Here is a 19,980-nt window from a genome sequence, read left to right as displayed (position 1 = left end):
ACAATAGATTGGTATATGAGGGCGTAGTTAACCCCACCAACCACAGACGGGCAAGGGTGTTTGCCAAACTTGGAATAGGAATCAACGAACTGAGGCCAATTTTCTCCAAAGCTTTGACGTCCATGATCGTTTTTTATCATTTTGATGTATCTATCCAACGACATTTCCCACTCTTCTTTTTTTGGATTTATCATGCTGACGAAAAAGTAGCGCAAACTGTCAACACTCTGTCCAGGAAACTTGGCTGCCAGATATTTTATGTCCCCATTATATCCTTCATTATTCAAGATATCAACAAGATGCATTTGTTCATCCTCGGTCCACTTCCTTTTTGCTTTGTTGAATTCAAGTAGTTCTTGATTAGGTTTATTTTTTACCTATTTCAAAAATTTACAATGATGATTCATTTATGAAGTGAAAATTTTATAATGGGTCACTTACTGGTGTTGTGCTACGTAAGGTGTAGGTCAGGACAGGTGGACCATGTTCAGATTTTATTACAACTTCATCCATTGGCTTTGAGCTGGAGGATCCATCTCCCTGATGTAATTACAAAATGTTATGTAGTTCAGTTTTGTCATTTAAAGTTTGAAATCTTACTCTTTGGTCAGCACTATTTTCATCACTTTTCTCAAGTTTCACCTTCAACTGACACCAATTCATATCCTCTCTATCAGATGATAATGTGGCCTTATGTAACTGACTGGGCAATGACAACGTCCTTCTCCTTCTTCTGCCAACAAATCTTGATTTCGTTTCAGTTTCATTTTTATTCTCTACCAGAGTAGGGTTTATTGATAAATCTGTAGAATTGCATTCCATTTTCTTCTTTAAATCTGTTGTCTACACAAATTGGACAAAAGTGAAAAAGAAAGATTTATGCAGAATGGGAAAGCAACAAATGTTTCACCAGGTATCACTTTGATTTACTCTACTAATTAGATCATAACAGAAACCAAGTATGTACGTTATTCTTTATGTAGTATATTATATAGTTATGAAGTATTTACGCAAATTAGGCTTACCTGACAAAACCTTTAAAAGACGCACAATAGACACGTGAAGATACTCTGGACACATACGTGTTTACGCCGACTATACGAAACGTAGTCACGTTGTCACAAGACGAAAAGCTTCTGCTAGACAAGTTTGGTAAAAACGATACTAGTAAGAAGTTGAATTTTCCTTTCACTATCAAGAATGATTTCAATTGTGGTTATTGAAATTTGAATGGATTCGATTAGAACAAGCATATTAATGTACGCAAAGTATTCTCTTTGAGATAGATATGAACATTGGGATGTCAAGTTTGTGATTATTGGATTTCGACCACCTGCCATTCCCACGTATACAATTTTCACTTAAACTTACGCGTCCAATAACATTTTTTTGAATTGTTGATCTAGTGTTTCCTGTTTCGTTCTCCATCTCTAGAAGTACAAAAAACGAAAACAAAACAAAAACACAACAGCAGAATATCATAAAAACCACTATGTACAATGTATTGTTTTGCCGAGGACAGAGGGAGTGAAAAAAAAAAAACACGTTTGCAGCACAAAGATGTAGATAGACGGAGAAAAACCAAAAATACAGAGAAAAAAATGCAGGAATAAAACAACAAAAAAAAAAACACGTTCAAAATCAATGACGGATGAATACACAGCACGCAGCCTATACGCAACGTGGGCAATGTCAACAAGTTTTAGGATATTATTATTATTATTATAACGTTTGTGATCAGAGGAGATATAGAGAGACAAAGCGAGCTCAAAATATATTCACAGGCTCGCTCGTGTGCTCGCTCACACACACACCCACACACAAGAATACAATTTAGAGTCATCATCAGTATTACAGTTGGGCCTTGTTTTTTGTTTACTTTTTTTTATTTTGTTTTTGTTTATTTTTTTTTGTTTTCTTTATTTTATTTGTTTTAAATTCTACTCCAGCCGCATTTATTGTATATGACACGTAACGAAATCAAAGGAGAGAGACATACACGACGCGAGTCATTCGACAATGAAACATTTTCCAAGAGACCACAGAAAAATAATAATAAACCAACTAACAAATAAACAGGAGCAGAATACAAAAGCAATCCATTCGCAAACACAATATAGTTGTCATTGATAATGATTTTTTTTTTATTGTTCTTAGCCATGCAAAAGAGACGGGAGTGAAAAAAAAAATGTATAATAATAAACGCAGCACATCTCAACGGCTTTTACAGAATAGAGCGTTGTTTTTTTGTTTTTTGTTTTTTTGCAAATCTTGGACATACGAAACAGAGGAGCTCAGAGAGAGAGAGAGAGAGGAGTGAAAAAAAAACAAAATATTGTTTCTACTATATTCGAATTATTTGTTTGTTTTTCGCGAAAATCACGTTGAGGTAGAATCATCAGATGATTTTCACCGCGGGTACAAAAAGAAAATGGCAACACAAGAAGAGAAAGATCTAAAAGGTATGCGATAGTTCCTTTTTTTTTTTTCCTTTTTTCTACTTGATCTTGATCGATGATTGTTTTATGTTGATTTAGTTGTTTGGTCGGCGGGTAGATGTCTCTCTCAGCTCGCTCTGTCTCGTCTTTTGAATGTTGGGTGGAAAAAGTGGACAAGAAGTCACGTGATAACACTGTACACAACAGGAGTTAAAAGGAAGGTGGGAGAAGAAGTTAAAAAGCGGAAAAGAAAAGAAAAAAAAAAAAAATGTAAGGATTTATAACCGGAGTCCAGTCATGATGTGCGCCTTGTGCCAAGAGCCAACTGAGCACCTGGCCGGCCGCTATTTCTTCCGTGTCTTCTGTCAAAAAGTTCCACAGTTGAAATTCATGCACTCTGTTCTCTCGCACACACTCATTCACAATCACAATCACAATCACACTCACACACAAACCCACACACACCATTTTTTTTTCCCCTCTTCTTTTATTGCTTTTTACTTTCATCTTCATTTATGGCCGAAAAAGTTGCCCGGCTGGCCGGCCGCACCCATGGCCTGGTGTTGATGTTGTTGTTGCTGTTGTTGGTTGTTGCTCATTTGACTTCTCGTATTCGTGGCGTACAACTGCTGCTGGAAATTATGGAACTGTTGTGCATAGTTGGGATCGGCAGTGGTCGGACCCATGAACGGGGAGGACTTGAATCCACCAGGGCCGCCTCCTCCTCCACCCTGCGGGCCTTGATTGGGATCGCCGCCTGGACCGGACGACGGTTTACCACCACCGGATGAAGGGTTGTACATGTTCGGGTTCGGTCCACCTCCACCGCCGCCCATCATCATGGGATTGTTGCCCGGACCTCCACCCATCGGTCCGCCGCCCATGCCACCTCCTCCCATGTTGCCACCTGGACCCATGTACATGCCGCCTTGATCGTTGCCCATCGGGTTGCCCGGTGGGCCACCGTATTGCATTTGCTGTTGTTGTTGCTGCGGCCGCATGCCCATCGGTCCGGGTCCAGGATGTCTTTGCATTTGCATAGGACCCTGGGGTCCACCCATCATGGGGCCGTTGTTCATTCCCATGCCTCCCATTTGCTGAGGCATTCCCATCGGTCCGCCATTGCCAGGACCCGGTCCATTCATTCCACCGTTGCCTGGACTCATGACGCCGCCACCTCCACCACCGGGGCCAGGGCCGTTCATTCCACCGCCACCCATTGGTCCACCCATCGGGTTGTTTGGGTTGTTCATCATGTTGTTGGGTCCGTTAGGTCCCGGGCCGCCACTTCCCGGGCCGTTCATGGGACCTCCAGGCCCCATGCCGCCCATGTTCATGTTGCCCATAGGTCCTCCCATTCCAGGTTGCTGACCCATGCCAGGTCCGTTTGGTCCGCCCATGTTCATGGGCATGCCACCCATGCCGGAATGAGGTCCGCCTGGACCACCTCCGCCACCACCGCTGTTGAAAAACATCTGATTCTGACCTCCGCCTCCTCCGCCCGCTCCTGGTTTGCCGCCATCCATGTTGCCAGACATGGGTCCAGTGAAGCGCTGAAGAAATTCTAAGCTTGGAGGTCCTCTCGGGCTAGGCGCCGTTGTTTGAGGTCTGGCAGGTAGGTACTGGATCGTGTTGGGCGCACTCGCCTTCACTTGAACGTTGGCACCGTTGAACGGGCCGCCACTAGACGGTCCGGGACCTCGCCCGCCCGGGCCGCCCATCATTCTAGGCATGCCACCAGACATGGGGCCCATTGGTCCATTGATAGGGCCTTGCTGCTGTTGCTGCATTCCTTGCATTCCGGGACCGGGAAATGCTGGCGATATCGACGGTCTTGGCGGTCCACCCATCATCATGCCACCTTTCGACGGATCTCCGGGACCCATCATTTGGCCACCAGGACCGCCCATGTTATGTCCAGGTCCATAGCCGCCGTGCATGTTCTATCCAGGATAAAATATTACATCAGTTTTCAAAGTATTCAAAGTAAAAAAAAAGCAACAAAAAAAACTCACCATTCCAGGTCCTGATTGGCCTGGTCCCCCATTGCCGGGACCCATCATCATCGGAATTGGGATCTCCCATCTGCTGTGGCATTCCCTGCATGCCATGCATAGACGGATTGAATTGACCCATCATCTGTCCGCCAGGTCCGCCCATTCCACCGGGTCCCATGCCACCCATCATTCCGCCAGGGCCCATCATTCCGTTCGGCCCACCCATCATCATCATAGATGGTGGAGGCGTTGACGACATGGGCGGTCCGGGGCCGACTTGACTCGTCAGCTGTTGCGACATTTGAGCCATCGATGAGATTGGATCGAAGGGAGTTGACATCTTGTTGTTGGGGGGCCCCGACGAGATGGGCGAAGGTCCCATGGCGTTGTTGGGCGTCCCGCCAGGATTCAGCGGAATATCAGACGGAGCACCGGGATAGTTTCCGCTCGAATTCATGTCGCCCATCCCTCCTCCTCCTCCACCTCCTCCTCCTCCACCCATCCTGGGTGACGATAAGTCCGGGAAAGGCGACGAAGGCATCTTCATACCGGGGCCACCAGGGCCAGTCGGATAGGATGCCGGTCCTTGCCCAGTCATCATGGGACCTCCAGAATTCTGGTTGAATCCAGGCGCACCGACACTGGCAGGACCTCCCGACATCTGTGGACTGGAGCCGGGATACCGATTGCCTCCACCTCCGCCGTTGCCGCCTCCACCGCCCATCATGTCCATGTTGATGCTGCCGGGCGTTCGAGGCATGCCGCCAGAACTGCCATCCATGCTGGAACTGACGGGTGTCCGCGGCCCTTGTTGTTGCTGTTGTTGCTGCTGCTGCTGAGGTTGTTGGCCAGGAGACGGGCCCGGATAACGGGCCTTCTCTGTAGGGGCCAGAGGTGTGTGAGGTCCAGCCATGTTGTTTTGATTAGAGCTCTGCTGCTGCTGCTGTTGCTGCTGCTGCTGACACTGATTGTTGCTACCCGCTGGGCTGGGACTGGGCACCGTAAACGGGTTGGTAGGGTTGGGCGTGTGCGGCGTTTGCGGGCCGGCACCAGCACCACCTCCGCAGGAAGAAGAGTTATTATGACCCGGATAGCGAGGCGGTAGCGAGTCGTTGGCATTGGAAGACGGCGTGAGCGGGGTATTGGGGCCAGACATGCCTCGATTATGGCCCTGACCTTGATTGTTGTTGCCCTGAGAGTCTGGACAGGATGAGCCTAATCCGCTTCCGTCCATATTCCCAGACTGCAACCTACATTTCACCAGGAAATAAGCGTTAAAAAAACAAACAGGGGCCAACAAAACGAAGTGAATGCAAATGAAAACGTACGAAGGCGAAAGAATGTCCGTGTCCCGTAAGCTGGTGTTTGGCTGCTTTTGAATGGTCAGCTCCTGGGCCTCGAACGCGTTCAGGTACTGTATTTGCTGCGGCGATGGAACGGGCATCAAATTCGGCTCGTTCTGTTGCTGCTGCTGTTTATTCGGCTGCTGGCCACCGTGCTGCTGTTTCTGCTGGGCAAATGACTGCAACTGGCGGCCAAACGACACGCCATCTGGTTGGTGACCAGCAAACAAAAAGAAAGTCGTTACCAAAGTTGGCCTGGAGACGAGTCCGTTATACACAGTCCGCTTACCAGGCTGAGGTTGTCCAGCAGATATGAGGTTACCCATGCCGGGCGAGACATGAGGTGGTCCTGGTCCAGCTAAAGGTGTACCGGGATTACTGGGGTTCATCGATCGACCTCCTCCGCCGCCGTTGTTGGGGTTCGGAGAGTCGAGCGGAGTATTTAAATGATTGGAGGAAGACGGGCTGGGCCCGGACGGTATCCTCTGCTGTTGCTGTTGGTAACCCCCTCGTTGGCCATCGGCCGGTGAATTGAGCCCTGATGCGGCTCGAGGTGAAGGCATTGACAGGCCGGCGGTGCCGTTGGGTGAACCAGGGCCGGGGCTCGTCATCGAACCGGGCACGCTGGCCGATCGCTGCGTCTGATGGTAAGGTGGAGGTGGACCTTGCATTCTCATATTGCCTACAAGGAGAAACAAATGGAGAATTTGAATAAATAAATAAAAAATTAATTAAGCTAATTAATTAACAATAATAACGGGGACGAGTTTAAGAGACATTCATACCTGGTCCACCTTGAGGTAATCGAGGGCCGGGACTAGGACCAGATCCAGGTCCGCCCGGTTGCATATTCATGGGCATCATGTTCGGGTTTCCCATATGTCCGCCCATGGGGCCCATGGGCCCCATAGGCCCCATATTGTGCTGGTTCATCATCGGGCCGCCCATCATGGGTCCACCCATTTGGCCGCCACCCATAGGCCCTCCCATTTGGTTGCCCATGGGTCCACCCATTTGACCGCCGCCCATGGGTCCTCCCATTTGATTTCCCATCGGGCCACCCATCTGGCCACCCATTGGTCCGCCCATGGGCCCCATAGGTCCACCCATGCCCATCTGCATTCCCATGGAGCCGGGACCCATTCCTCCGGGTCCCATCGGCCCGCCTTGTTGCTGCTGCATAGGTCCGCCGTGCATTTGTGGATGGCCGGGCATGCCCATCCCGGGAGGCATATTCATAGGCATCATTCCGCCCATGGGTGGTCCACCCATCGGACCGCCACCCATACCCATAGGTCCGGATGGCCCGTTATTTCCACCTGGTGCTGGACCTCCCGCCGCGTTATTGGCCGCGGCTGCAGCTGCAGCGGCCGCCGCTGCCGCCGCCGCCGCTCCGCCTCGCTTCTTCTTGGCCGGCGGTTTAGATGACGTCGTCTGCTGGGGTGGCGGAGGAGGCGGTTGTTGTTGTTGTTGTTGTTGCTGCTGCTGCGGCTGTTGCTGCTGCATCATCGGGTTGGGGCCACCGCCCATCATCATTTGACCAGGGCCGCCGGGCATCATGCCGTGAGGGGGTTGTTGCTGTTGCTGGCCCATCATCATCATGCCACCTTGATTTCCGGGTGGACCTCCAGGTCCACCACTCATAGGACCCATCATGCCGGGTTGTTGATTGCCGGGACCTGTCGGGCATGGACTCCCGCTGGATCCAGGGCCCATCATGCCGCCCGGAATTCCACCGTCGGGTCCAGCGTTCTCAGGAAAGAGCAACTGCTGCATCTTCCTTATGGTGGCCAGCTGCTCCTCTCGGTGTTGTCGCTGTTGAGGTGTCAAGTTCTCGTCAGGGATTTTAACTCCTAAGACCACAGGAAAAACAAAAAAATGAATAATAATTAGTTAATAAAAAAGAACTTGAAACCGTAAAACTTAAAATAATTTAATCAATGACACACCTGGAGGCATGTTCATGTTTCCGGCTTGCATCGACTGGGACATCATGGGTCCGCCGGGCATGTTTCCATTGCCAGGACGGCCGCCGTTTCCCATGCCCATTGGTCCTCCTGGACCTGGTGGTCCTCCCATACCCATTGGACTTCCAGCCGGAATGCCGGCCATCATTCCTCCTGCTGATCCTGGCCCACCCATTTGCCCCATGGATCCATCCATACCGCCGGGTCCTCCTTTGTTGGCGCACATTGGACCACCGGGGTTTCCCATCGGACCGGCCGACGAGCAAGGAACGGGGCCACCACCGCTGGCTGGACCGCAGGGTACCATCCCCGTCGGATGATTCGGCCCACCAGGACCCGTTGGACAACACTGTTGCTGCTGCATCAACCCGCCAGGCCCGCCTGGACCTCCGGGTGCATTGCCCATCTGACCGTACGGCCCCATGTTGCTCTGCTGAGATCCGGGTGGCCCGCGCATCATGCCCTGACCGGGCATCGACATAGGCATCGACATGTTCGACATCATCGGTTCATTTCCCTGCAGAAACAAATCGAAGTTTGTAATTTGTAAAAATTCGAAATTCGCAAAATCGAAAATCTGATGATGATCGAACTAAAAACGTACGGGATTCCATCCACCCATCGTGTTGGGTCCACCCATTTGATTGAAATCGCCCGGTCCGCTCATGCCGCCAGGCCCTCCTCCCATGCCGGGATTGGGACTCATCCCCGGACCCGGTCCTGGGCCAGGACCCGTCCCGAAATGTCCGCCAATGCCTTTCATGGGCATGTTCGATTGGCAGTAAGGATTGGGTCCGCCCGGCTGATGCTGTTGCTGCTGCATCTGTTTCGGTTTCTGATGCATTTGCTGCTGTTGCATTTGCTGCTGCTGCATCCAGTTGGGCGGATTCCGGTTGTTTGGATTCTTGGGCGGATATTTCTAGTTTAAAAAAAAGAGTTTAACCGTCACTTGCCTTTCATTAAATCAAAGATAATCAAATTACCTCGAGAATCTTTTTCGTTCCGGGTTGGGAACAGTGGAAGGCGATGATGGTCTGAAATTGTCCTTGATGGACCGATTCGGCCGCTTTATTGGCCAGGCTGGTGCTGAAGACGAAGATCTGCGACTGCTGCTGCATGTACTGCGCCTCCATCGTGCTGTTGCCCGGCTGCTGCTTGATGGGCTGTTGCTGCTGCTGCTGCTGTTGTTGTTGTTGTTGCGGAGGCAAAAGTTGTTGCTGCTGCTGCTGGGGCGATTGGCCAACCATGCCGCCACCGTCAACCGGTCCACCCATGCCGGACATGGGTCCTCCCATAGGTCCACCCATGGGTCCACCCATCTGTCCGCTCATGGGACCACCCATGGGGCCACCCATCATCGGTCCGCCACCCATCATCACGTTGCCGGGCATGCCCATTCCCATGCCCATCGGGTTTCCTTGGCACGGGTCAGAAACTGAAATCAATGAACAAGTTGGTATTTTTTAATTCAATCGCCACTTGATTGCAAATGTTGTTATTGAATTGACAACAACTCACGATGACCGAAGTCTGCTCCGCTGAGGCCGTCTTCCATTTTCAACAGCTGATTGACAAACATGCCGCCGTCCGGTCCGCCAGAACCATCGGGACCCGATCCGCCCATCATCTCGCCGCCCCCACCGGATTTCACCGACTCGATGGGCGAAAAATGAAACGCTGCGCGCGGCAGGAATCAAAAGAAAATACGGAATCAATCAAAAGTCAACCAAGCGCAGGGCAAAAAGCTTACCGTCTTGTCCAGGATCGTTGAGGAAACTCTCCATGCCGGAGGGCAGGAGCGATCCATTGGCGTTGACCATATTGTTACTGTTGGGTCCTTTCAGGTCGAGGAGATTTGAACCTCCACCGTTACCACCTGACGATGGAGTGGGCGGTCCGTTGCTAGTTAAATGATTGCCAATACCACCGCCCCCACCACCCCCACCACCATGTTGTTGTTGTTGTTGCGGCGACGATGCCAAGGGCGCCCCTGATCCTCCGCCGACCACTGACGACGGTGAATGTTGATGATTGTTTACCACGTCACCTGGCGTCAACAACAAATCACTCGAATTGTTCTCACCATTGCTCACTAACGACACGCCCTGTTGTTGTTGTTGTTGCTGTTGTAACAAGCCCGAATCTTCCTTGTGATTGACGGCCACCGCGCTGCCGGACGGATCGGCCTGCAGTGGCGGTGGTGACGAATCGGGGCATGAAGAATTGGACACGGCCGACGACGTGCTCGACGACGACGTGGGCGTGGCCGGCTGCTGGAGGGCCAGGGGCGGCACGGAAGAGGTGGCCGGCGTGGTCGGACTGTTCTCCGACTGCAGGTTGTTGATGATGTTGGCCGACACGTTGTTGACGCCGTTGCTGTTGGAGCCGGGCGCCGAAGAGCCGTGAGATGGAGACACCGAACTGCCGATCGACGACGACGAAGACGAAGACGACGACGACGATGACGACGACGACGAGGTAGGAGGGGCTTGTTGTTGCTGGTTGGCTTGTCCGGCTGCCCCGCCCCCTTTCTTGTCTCTCTTCTCTTTGCTCTCTTTGCTCATGGTCAATCAACGGCGGCTAGCGGAAGCAAGCTGGGCTGCCTTAAGTAGACCTCGGCCCCTGCTGGTGGTAGGCGGCGGGCGGGTCGCTTGGTCGCAGTGGTCCAGCCACGGCGAGTCCTCCACGGCGTCGTCCTCTCCACAGCGGAGCGGAGCGGCCCAAAAAATAAAAGGAAATCACACCAGCAATTTCGCCAATCTAAATATTTGTTTTTTTTGTCCAATAAAATTGTGTCTATTAGATTGGGGTTCAATTTCAATTAGGATAATGAGCAGGTAGGTAAAACTACATTTGCAAGACGTCAGCTTATTAGTTACAAGTTGGGTGAAACGATGTGCGATTGAGGAAAGTTGAAGAAACACTTTCGAGTTGTGCAAAATTGTTCGTTTTTTTTTTTTTTTAGTTTAGAGTCTTTGATGTAACGCTCTTAAGGCTTTACAGTGATTGCGTTTAGAGCTGATAAGAAAGGTGTGTGCATGTTGGACAGGAAAAAGAAATCGACAACGTTTCATCACTTGGGGCGTTGCGGTTTTTGACAATTGGATTTCACTCGGACAGTTTTCTATGCCAAATAGAACGATGCATCATATTTGCAAAATGGCTGCACAACGTGATGACGAGAGAAAGACGAGTCTTACAAAAGATAAACAAGATCTAATGGCTGTACTGCAAAAAGAAAGAAAGAAAGAAAAAACTGGGCTGGAAATGATTTTGCTCGTTGGAAAAAAACAATAAAGAAAAAGAATTGACGTTTTTTTGCTAGCAGACTACGCTAGTGCCATAACCATGGAGACGGGTTGCCAAATCAACCAATGCGCTTTCCAGAACTCGGCTATTGAAAGCCAAAGACTTAGTTCCAAACGCCACCGTTCTTCCCTTTTGATCACGCATTTTTTATGAATCGTAAAATAATTCAGAGCTTTCGTAAAATTTTTAATTTCAATTGAATTAGCCGAGCGGCCGATTTCTTCGACACTCTAAAGCACGCCATCCAACGGCCGGAAGGGACACTCTATATCGATCCGTTTACTTATGTAGACTATACTCAGGCCACCCGTCCACCTATTTCAACTACACCCCCACCCATCTCTACCGCAACTCGGATTGACTTTTCTCTTTTGCTCTTTTTTTTCTCTCTCTCAAGTTTCACTTTCCCTTCTATATAACACGGCATTATTTTTTTTATGATCGTTAAAAGATGTAAAACTTTTCGAGGTTCGATTTGATTAACCGTCAAATCATCCAGAAATGAATTTCTAGCACAAAAATTAAAAATAGAAATATTCTTTTTTTAAAAACAAAGATTTTCAAAATGGCAACAATGATGTAATTCAGTTCTTTTTCGTTGAATAATTAATGGGAAAAAATAATAAAAAAAAAATGGTGGGTGAAGGATTCGAACTGGAGGTCCGTGTGGAAAGAGGTAGAACCTAACTATACCCATCTACTATTATTATTATTAATTTTTTTTTATTGAGAGCAAATCGAATGTATCGAAGCCTTTCTAGGAAACTTGCTTTTCCAAATACGCACAACGTAAGAAATAGAAAGAGGACCGAAAGAGCGGGGGGAGATGATTCTATTTCGGAACTGTCGGGCGTCTGCTGTTGTTGTGTTTCTCTCGTTTCTGTTTGGGACTACTACGAGATCACACACACACGCAAACATGCTCCAATATTGGCAAAAGGTTTTTATCGTTGTTCATGTATATATATATATTTTTTTTAAGGGGGGGGGTCTGTTTGATCAATTTGGCAGATTTCGTTTAAATCCTATACCGTTAACTTGGGATTTTTCTTTCTATCGATGTTAATGCTGCGTGGGCTTTTTGCGACGGTGTCGATAAACAAAACACGAAGCTTATGTAGGAGACACACTCACACATACACACACAAGACCCACTCAGGAGAGAGGATGGGTAAGGAGGACGCACACAACAGAATGGAAATAAGGGGTGGATAGGGAGGGAATCAATAAAAACCCTACCCCCCTCTTTAGCCTTTGGCTATTTGAATGCCATCTAGTGACCAGAGCAAACGACTTTGAACCAAACAAACTTGACACTCCAAATGTGTTTGTTGTTGTCTCATTTGTTTTGTTTTTTAATTTGGAAGAAGAAAAAAAAATGGAAACGTTGATTCTTGTCCTTCAATTCGGGCGGGTTTCCCCCAACCCACCCACCCATCTGACATTGACACGTATGATTGTTTCAGTTCCCAGTCATTTCGTTTCCTTTCAACTATTCCATTCGCAACTGTTCAGCTGTAATAAAATAACTCATAAAAACAATCTTTTTAAAAAATGGAACGAAAAAAAAAATAATAATTCAGTATCTAAAAATCCATGCAGGGCATCGATCTTTCACCAACAAGAAAATTTATTTTTAAAAATGAATAAAAAAAAAATAAGCAAAACGTGCGGCTCGATGCCACCTATCGTGACCGTCATCGTCATGACAACGGCCTTGATCCCGACCAACTGCCACCCTGGACGAAGAAGCGATACAAAAAAGAAATCTGCATCATATCCTCTCCGTCTTCCACCATCGAACTCACGCATAGCCCAAAGGTGTTGTATAAATATTCTCCACGACTTATTCAAAAAGAAAAACGAAAAACAAAAAAACAAAAAAAAAAACATTTCAAAATTAGAGGAAAAAAAAAAACTTTTTTTCCTCTCGTTAACATTAGATGGCAGCACAGCAGGAAATCAGCTTTGAAGATTTCTTTCTTTCTCTTTTTTTATTATTTATATCTATATTTCTTTTCTTTTTGAATTGATTTGCCAAGTTGTGCGTCGTCTCCCCGACTCCTGGACTCTCGTGTGTGTGTGTGTGTTATGACGTCATTGTTATCGATGGGGGAGGGTGGGCCGGCACGCACAAAATAAAAGCCGAGTGGGGTGGATTGACGGTGGGAGGACAAGGAGGAAAGGTTTTCTCGGTCGGTATTGATCACAATGTCAACTCTCCCCCACCAAAAACCTTCTTCTACTGCGCCGTCACCTTACTCTCTCCCCCCAAATAAAGAAAACGAGACAAAAGGGATTGCACATCAACCCGTCCCTACTCCCGTTGAAATAGAAAAAAATCATTGTAAAATCTTCTTCTTTTTTTTTTAATGAAAAATAGAAAATCATTCACCTCATCAGTTGTTACGACTCGTTCAAATGAGATACGCGAACACCATAAATGGAGACTTATTATTTGTTTTTTTGAAACGCAATCGGGTACAGCACCTTAGGGCCAGTACAAAGAGGCAAACTCAGGAGCAGGGAATTAAAAACAAGACATTTGTTTTTCTTTTCCCCTTCAAAATCAGAATCTCCATAAATAGAAATGACGTAATCAACGCTTGAAATTTTGAAACCTCGAATTCTAAACAACTTTGAATTAAAATGGAAGAAGCAAAAACTGCAACAGGAGACAATCGTCAACCGGATGCTAAAAAAAAAAAACACGAGACACCAAAGAAAAAAAAAACCCGTTTTTTTTTCATGAACGCAATTGCCTCTCCCAGTAAAGAAAGAAAAAAAAAGGGGGGGGGGAGAGATATAACAAATGAGATTGTTGCACTCGTTGATTTACATCGTTTCAAAAGAAAACCTTTCCCGCCGTTGTCTTTTTTCCTCTTCTTCTTCTTCCTCTTTTTAATGTTTTTCAAGGTTAACACACCACCACCATCTTCTCTCTCCTTTTTTCTGTGTACATAAATAATCACCTGGCTCTTCCCTTCCATTTACCTGGGCGCCTCCCAACCCCACTACCACCGCCCGTCTTTCTTTTCTTTCCAGACATACACGAAACGTGTTCATTGGTTCCAAGAAATCCCCCCCACCAAAAAAAAATCTAATAAAAATATTTTTTGAACAAGAAAAGAAAAGAAGGTGGTTGGGAGGGGGATCGAAAGCCCTCCCTCCCTCCATCCATGAAAATGTGAGGTGGACTTGGTGGTCCATCCATCACGGCCGTTTGAGGGCTCCCGAATACACACACACACACACACACAAAACACACGCATTTTATTTTTATTTTATTTTTTTAACTTTGAAGGGCAATCGCCACCCGTTTTGTCTCCTCTCTCCCACCTTTCCCAACCCATAAACGAAATCAAGGCAAAACCTGCCTCTCGGAAAAATAAATACGCATCATCGTTTAATAAGTTTACTCGTCCCTGTCTTATCCTCCCAATTTAACGTCCTTTTTTTTTTTTTTAACCAAATAAAAACAGAAAATAGAATCTCAGACGTGAAAAAAAAAACAGACACGCTGTCAAAACGAACCAAACTACAAGTTAAAGGCGCGTAGGGCGGCCTTGAATAGCAGACACACGGCCGGTGTTCCACGCATACACACACACTTCCTCTTCCGTTCTAACCTGCCCCCCGAAACATAACCAACTCCGTCCTTCGTTGCAACAATTCAACAACCGAAAATTCTCTTCCTCCCCTCCTAACGTTGTCTAGCGATTTAATTCAAAACAAACAAACAAAAAATTAACCTGAAATTTACAATTAAATTGTAATAATTATATAGGAAGACCTGAAATCTGGCAACGCCGCGCTACTATTACTACTACTACTATTTGACTGCTACTACACACACAGAGAGACCAGTGCGCTGGTGTGTGTGTGTGTGTGTGTGTGTGGTGAATGTGTTTTGTGTGTACGTGGTTTCCTCCTCTCCTCGTCTTTAAAAGAGGAGGGACGGAGGCATCGTGAAAAGAAATAAAAAAAAAAAAGAGGAAGAAGGAACTTCACTGCGTTCACCATCCCTCCTCCTCCTCTTCTTCTTTCTCTATATATACATACACACCCAAGGGGATGGCAAGAAGATGAAAACGGGAAAGAATTCACGATGGTAAACTAAACTAAAAAAATGTGAAGAAAAAAAAAAAAAGAAGAGGGAGAGAAGCGTCAGAAAAGAAAAGACGACCGAAGAAGAGGAAAAGCACGAGGAGTAAGGGAGTGAATTATAAATAACTGTCTATGCGTGCGCGATGCGCCCCAGCTGACAAGAGCGAGGCAATAAGGAGAAGAGGAGGGAGCTGCGGTGGCGTCGGAGGGTGGCACGGTCGATAACTACACACACACACACACACGGAAACTTTCGGCCTGTCCTCCCGATATCGACGGATTCAATCATTTTCTCAATTTGATTTCCAACGATTGAAGAAGAAAAATTCAATACATTACATTTTTTTTAAGATTTTTTTTTTTAATGATGGGACAACAACAACAAAATTTCATTTTGTTAGAGACTATCTCTCGTTTCGCTAGTTTTTGTTGTAGTTTTTTTTTTAAAAGAGAAATTTGCAACACCCAAAAGATAAAAAAAAAAAAGTTTGTGTACGATGCAACGTCACCCCCCCCCTTGCTCTCCATCGCACCTCCTCGTGCGTGAGTGTGTACGCGCGCGCCCGATCAATAATAATAGAGGGCCGCGTCCTCTCTTCGTTCTTCATCCCCACGTTGGAAATCGGCGCCACTGCGCACATCTGACGATTCTTCCCGCCAAAAATTGAATTTGGTTATTTTCAAAATAATAATTAAAAAAAAAAAAAAATCCCTTTTTAGCTTGTCGTGATTTAAGAAAAGAAAAAAGAAAATTTTTAAATAAAAATGGGGAGGAGGAGGAGGAGGGGGGAGGTGAGGGGCAGGGAGGAACAGATGACACCTAGTGACCCGAGTACGATTCATCCGGCATGCGACCTTTTGACGTGTTGTGATCGTAACAAGAAGGAAATGGGTATCCTGGGTATCCCGTTGATGCCCGCGAGGAAAGTGGGGGATTCTTATTGTTTTCATTACATTTTGTTGTTGTTGTCTTCTTCAAATTTGATCTTCCTGGGTTGTTGTCAGTTCAAAAGATCACCAAACCAAATTCAAAAAGAAAATGGAGGTTCGAAAAATGTCAAACACACACACACAAAAGTACTTCCACGAAAATCAATTCATTCTAATACGTTTCAACGATTTAAAAAAGAACATCACGGTCGTGTGTGTTTAAAAAAAGAGAGAAAGAAACACACATTACATGACAATCAACCCTAAAAGAGACCTAATTTTCTTGGAAAGATTTGTCTCATCGCCTCATCACGCACACCTGAAAACCGGATGGTGCCTGTTCGTATTCGTTCACCTCTATCAGGGGACTCTCATCAGCCAAACAAAAGAAAAACGAAATAAAAACTCGGAGAACGTCGACGTGGATTTTAATAATTTTACCAAATTTGGAAACAAACAAAAAAAAAATGTTCAAAAAGTTGATTGGAGCAAAAATGAATCGAAACCTTTCTTTTTTTGGCATGGCGCCAAATTTGAATTTTCAATTGTCTGGTCTAGTTCATTGACGGCATCAATTAAATCTAAATCGTTTTGTTCCCCCCTCTTTCTATTTAAACCAAATGTGATTCGAAGAAAGAATCCCGTCATATAGAAAAGAGGAAAAAGGCCAAGGGCCTGAGCTGCTGCTGTTCCTACACCCTCGAGGCTATTTTTGAAGAGCGACTTTCATGACGGACGGCCAGGGAGAGAGAGAGAGTAGCGGCAGTGGTGCGTGTTGAAAAATACCCAAAAATAAATTTTAAAAAACAAAAAAACACACACACACACACATACAGACACACACCCAAGGTAATCAGAAGAGGAAACGGGATATATTGGGACATTGACTGCTCCAACTGGTCCGCTCCGCTTGGCTGTGTGTAGAAGAACGAACGCGTTCAAACAACCGTGAAGTGGAAATGTTTTCTACCCGACAAAATGGTGGTGGAAGGGACAACTACGATTTTGAAAAAGAAAAAAAAAAAAGCACAGGTCAATAAACAACTGATAGCCAACCCCCATCTATTTCAACTGGACAGAGTGTAGTACTAAATTTGTGTGTGTGTGTGTGAGTCTCATATGTTCCCACCAAACCGAAATATAAAAATAAAAAAAAAACCTAATCCTCCTCCGACTTTAAAACAAAAACGTCGTCGACCCGATGGAAAAGCGACGTTGCCTCTCTGAAAATAGACGAGCCATTTAAAAGGAAAGAAAAACAAAAAAATTCGTTTTTGAGTTTCTTTAGATCCGACCGTTCATCCAGCACTTCCTCCTTTCCACTTCTATTCGGAGGGACCCCAGAAAAAAAAAAGGTGGTGGTAAAGTTCTTTTTTTTTGAAGGGCAAATACTTTTGTGTGGTGTGTCCTATGGGGGGGAAGCTGACCGGGACCCGCCTCCAGGGGCTTTTTAAAAAGAAAAACACGTCCTCCTTCTTCTTCTTCTTGTACTCCAACCTTTCATCCAAACCCTCCTTTTTGAGTTTCTTCTTCTTCTTCTTCTGCTGGCTGTGCTGTGTGCCATGGCATCCATTTTTATTTTAATAACCCCCCGGCCTCATAAAAATGCCTTTCGTCTTTTTTGGAGTTTTTATTATTTTTTTTTTCTTCTTCTTCTTCTTTCGTGTGTGGAACTGTACCGAAAACCAAGTTCTCAACTTGTCTCTATTTTTCCTTGTGTTGTTGTTTTTTTTTTTTTATATTGTAATTCGAAAAACTGGCACTTCCAGTTTTTGATTAGTTGACTCACATGGGGGTCAATCAGAGCCTCTAGCGGTTGGATGGAATATTTTGGCAACTGAAATTTATGATAGGGGGGAGGGAGGACTTTTGTTTGTTTTTCTGATCCCTTCGTGACGTTGAATTTATTTCAGAAGTTAAAAGGAAAAAAGAAATTGACTTCAAGGAATCAAAAAAAAAAGGCAGAATGCAATGATGAAATATCTTTTAGCCAACAAAAAAAAAACAAGAGAATAGCGAATGGCGGGAAACAAGATGCCGGATGAATGCACTCCGCTTATGTGTGAAGTGAATGGAAACGATTTTTTTCTTGTCTCTCTTTCTTTTTTTTTGGGGGGTTCTACAGGGGGAGGAGTGCCGCCATTTTGTAGGGAGGGGATTGGGTGATTTTTTTTTTTTCATTTCATTTAACTAAAAAAAAAAAAAAGAAGTTCTTAACAGTTTCAAATCCGAGCGCCTTGGGGCTAAACCGAAAATATTAGTGGGGGGAAGTGGAAAGAAGATGACACAAACACAGACGGACGACATATCCCCCCCCCCTCTCTTCAACATGCCTTCTTTACTATTGCCCCTGGTGGCTAATGAAATGGAAACCAAACATGAAAATGTCAACTTTTCTCTTTTTTTTTATTTGCCGGTATGTGTGTGTGTGTCTTTGGGCTTGTGTGTGTGTGTAATAATAATCTGTGTGGCGAAAGTCGGCGACTTGCATACATACACAGAGCGATAAGATTACGATTGGGAAACGGATTTTTTTTCCATACACACACACACACACAAGATGGCCGACACAAACACACATACACACCTGATGAAGGAAAATATCCCTTTGACACGATAATAGTAATTATTTAAAAAAAATGATGTTTGATTATTTTACCTGGCGAAAAGAAATGGACGACAAAAAAATGTTATTTTATTTTGGGATTAAAGATGGCGGCAGCAGTCGATGACGAATTGCATTCCAAGTGATATGATTTTTTGCCTACTGATTTTCAAAACTTGATGTAGGATTATTTTCACAGGACGCACGAGGTATACACACGCACCACGACACTTTTTTTTTCCTTATCTTCTTCTCGTGAACGTTTAGTTTTTTATTCAAATGATTATCTTCTCCAAATTCGAAGTGAAGATATTTTCGGGTTTTTCAATTTGGACCCCCCCAAAAACGAAAAGGTGGCAAAGAGAAAAACACACATCCACACACAATATAACATACACCACCACCAAACCACTCACACCACTCGCACTTGAGCCGCGTTGCTGTAGCTGCTGCTGCTGGTTGTTCCTACTCTTACTCCACAGCTGATGGCATCCTCCATCTTGGACGCGACTGGCGGCAAATATGCACAGGCAAGGCCATTCGGTCTGGGCCTGGCGCGCACACACACACTGTTTCTCCCCCCTCCCCAACAACACATATACACACACACACACACAGAAATCCCCCTTCCTTCCTTTTTTCTTCTTTCTAACCGGCTTCCTAAAAATGTTTTTTTTTAGGGTGCAATTTAATGCCAATTTGTGTGTAGACGCACAAATATCGTCTCTATTTAATGGACAGATGAAATTGAAAAAATGAGTTGAAGGTGCCCCGGCAAAAAAAAAAAAAAGTTTGGGATAAAGTTGTGGCGGGGGAGACACAGGGGAAGAACAATGGCCGCGCGCTGAGTTGTCTGCTGGCTTCAGAACTCTCGACACTTAACGAATAAACACACGCACAAATTTCTCGACAAATTTTCCTCTTAATACACAATTTCTTTTTCTTCAGGGTCTATCAATGTTGTCACTTTGACTCCCACACACACAAAAAAAAACAACGGGAGGATTTGTCCAAGAAAAAAAAAGAGTGACGACAACGACGCCGTGTGTGTGTGTGTGTGTATGTGCACAGCACGGAAAATGGGAAACCGTCTGTGGAGACCCAAGCAAAAGGAAACAGAACCGCATTCACACACTCACATGCCCACTCGTGATGCCTTCGCCACCCCGACTCTGAGGCGCTTTTTGTACTACCCAAAGCTGTCCCCTCCAAAATTTCCCAAAGCTTCGGCAACCAGCACTTCCCCCCCTCAAGCACGCGCGTCTCCAACCCAGCCCTGAAAGC

At 45.9% G+C, this 19,980-nt stretch overlaps 1 protein-coding gene across 1 annotated transcript; it reads right to left on the bottom strand.

The window, feature by feature from the left end:
- Nucleotides 1–437: 437 nt before the first annotated feature.
- On the bottom strand, nt 438–19,916 carry LOC116925404 (collagen alpha-1(III) chain). The gene is given in 14 exon segments (XM_032932094.2): nt 438–540; nt 601–843; nt 1,026–4,381; nt 4,454–4,504; nt 4,506–5,685; nt 5,764–5,986; nt 6,068–6,460; nt 6,564–7,631; nt 7,728–8,262; nt 8,350–8,664; nt 8,729–9,180; nt 9,264–9,422; nt 9,496–10,505; nt 18,751–19,916. Coding segments are annotated over 11 exon segments (6,624 nt in total). The 5' UTR covers nt 10,310–10,505; nt 18,751–19,916; the 3' UTR covers nt 438–540; nt 601–843; nt 1,026–2,947.
- Nucleotides 19,917–19,980: the final 64 nt, after the last annotated feature.

This window comes from Daphnia magna, linkage group LG6 (genome assembly GCF_020631705.1).
Source record: "Daphnia magna isolate NIES linkage group LG6, ASM2063170v1.1, whole genome shotgun sequence".
Classification (NCBI taxonomy): Eukaryota; Metazoa; Arthropoda; class Branchiopoda; order Diplostraca; family Daphniidae; genus Daphnia; species Daphnia magna.
The sequence above is the reverse complement of the archived record's forward strand: the minus strand, read 5'-3'. Positions and strand labels throughout refer to the sequence as shown.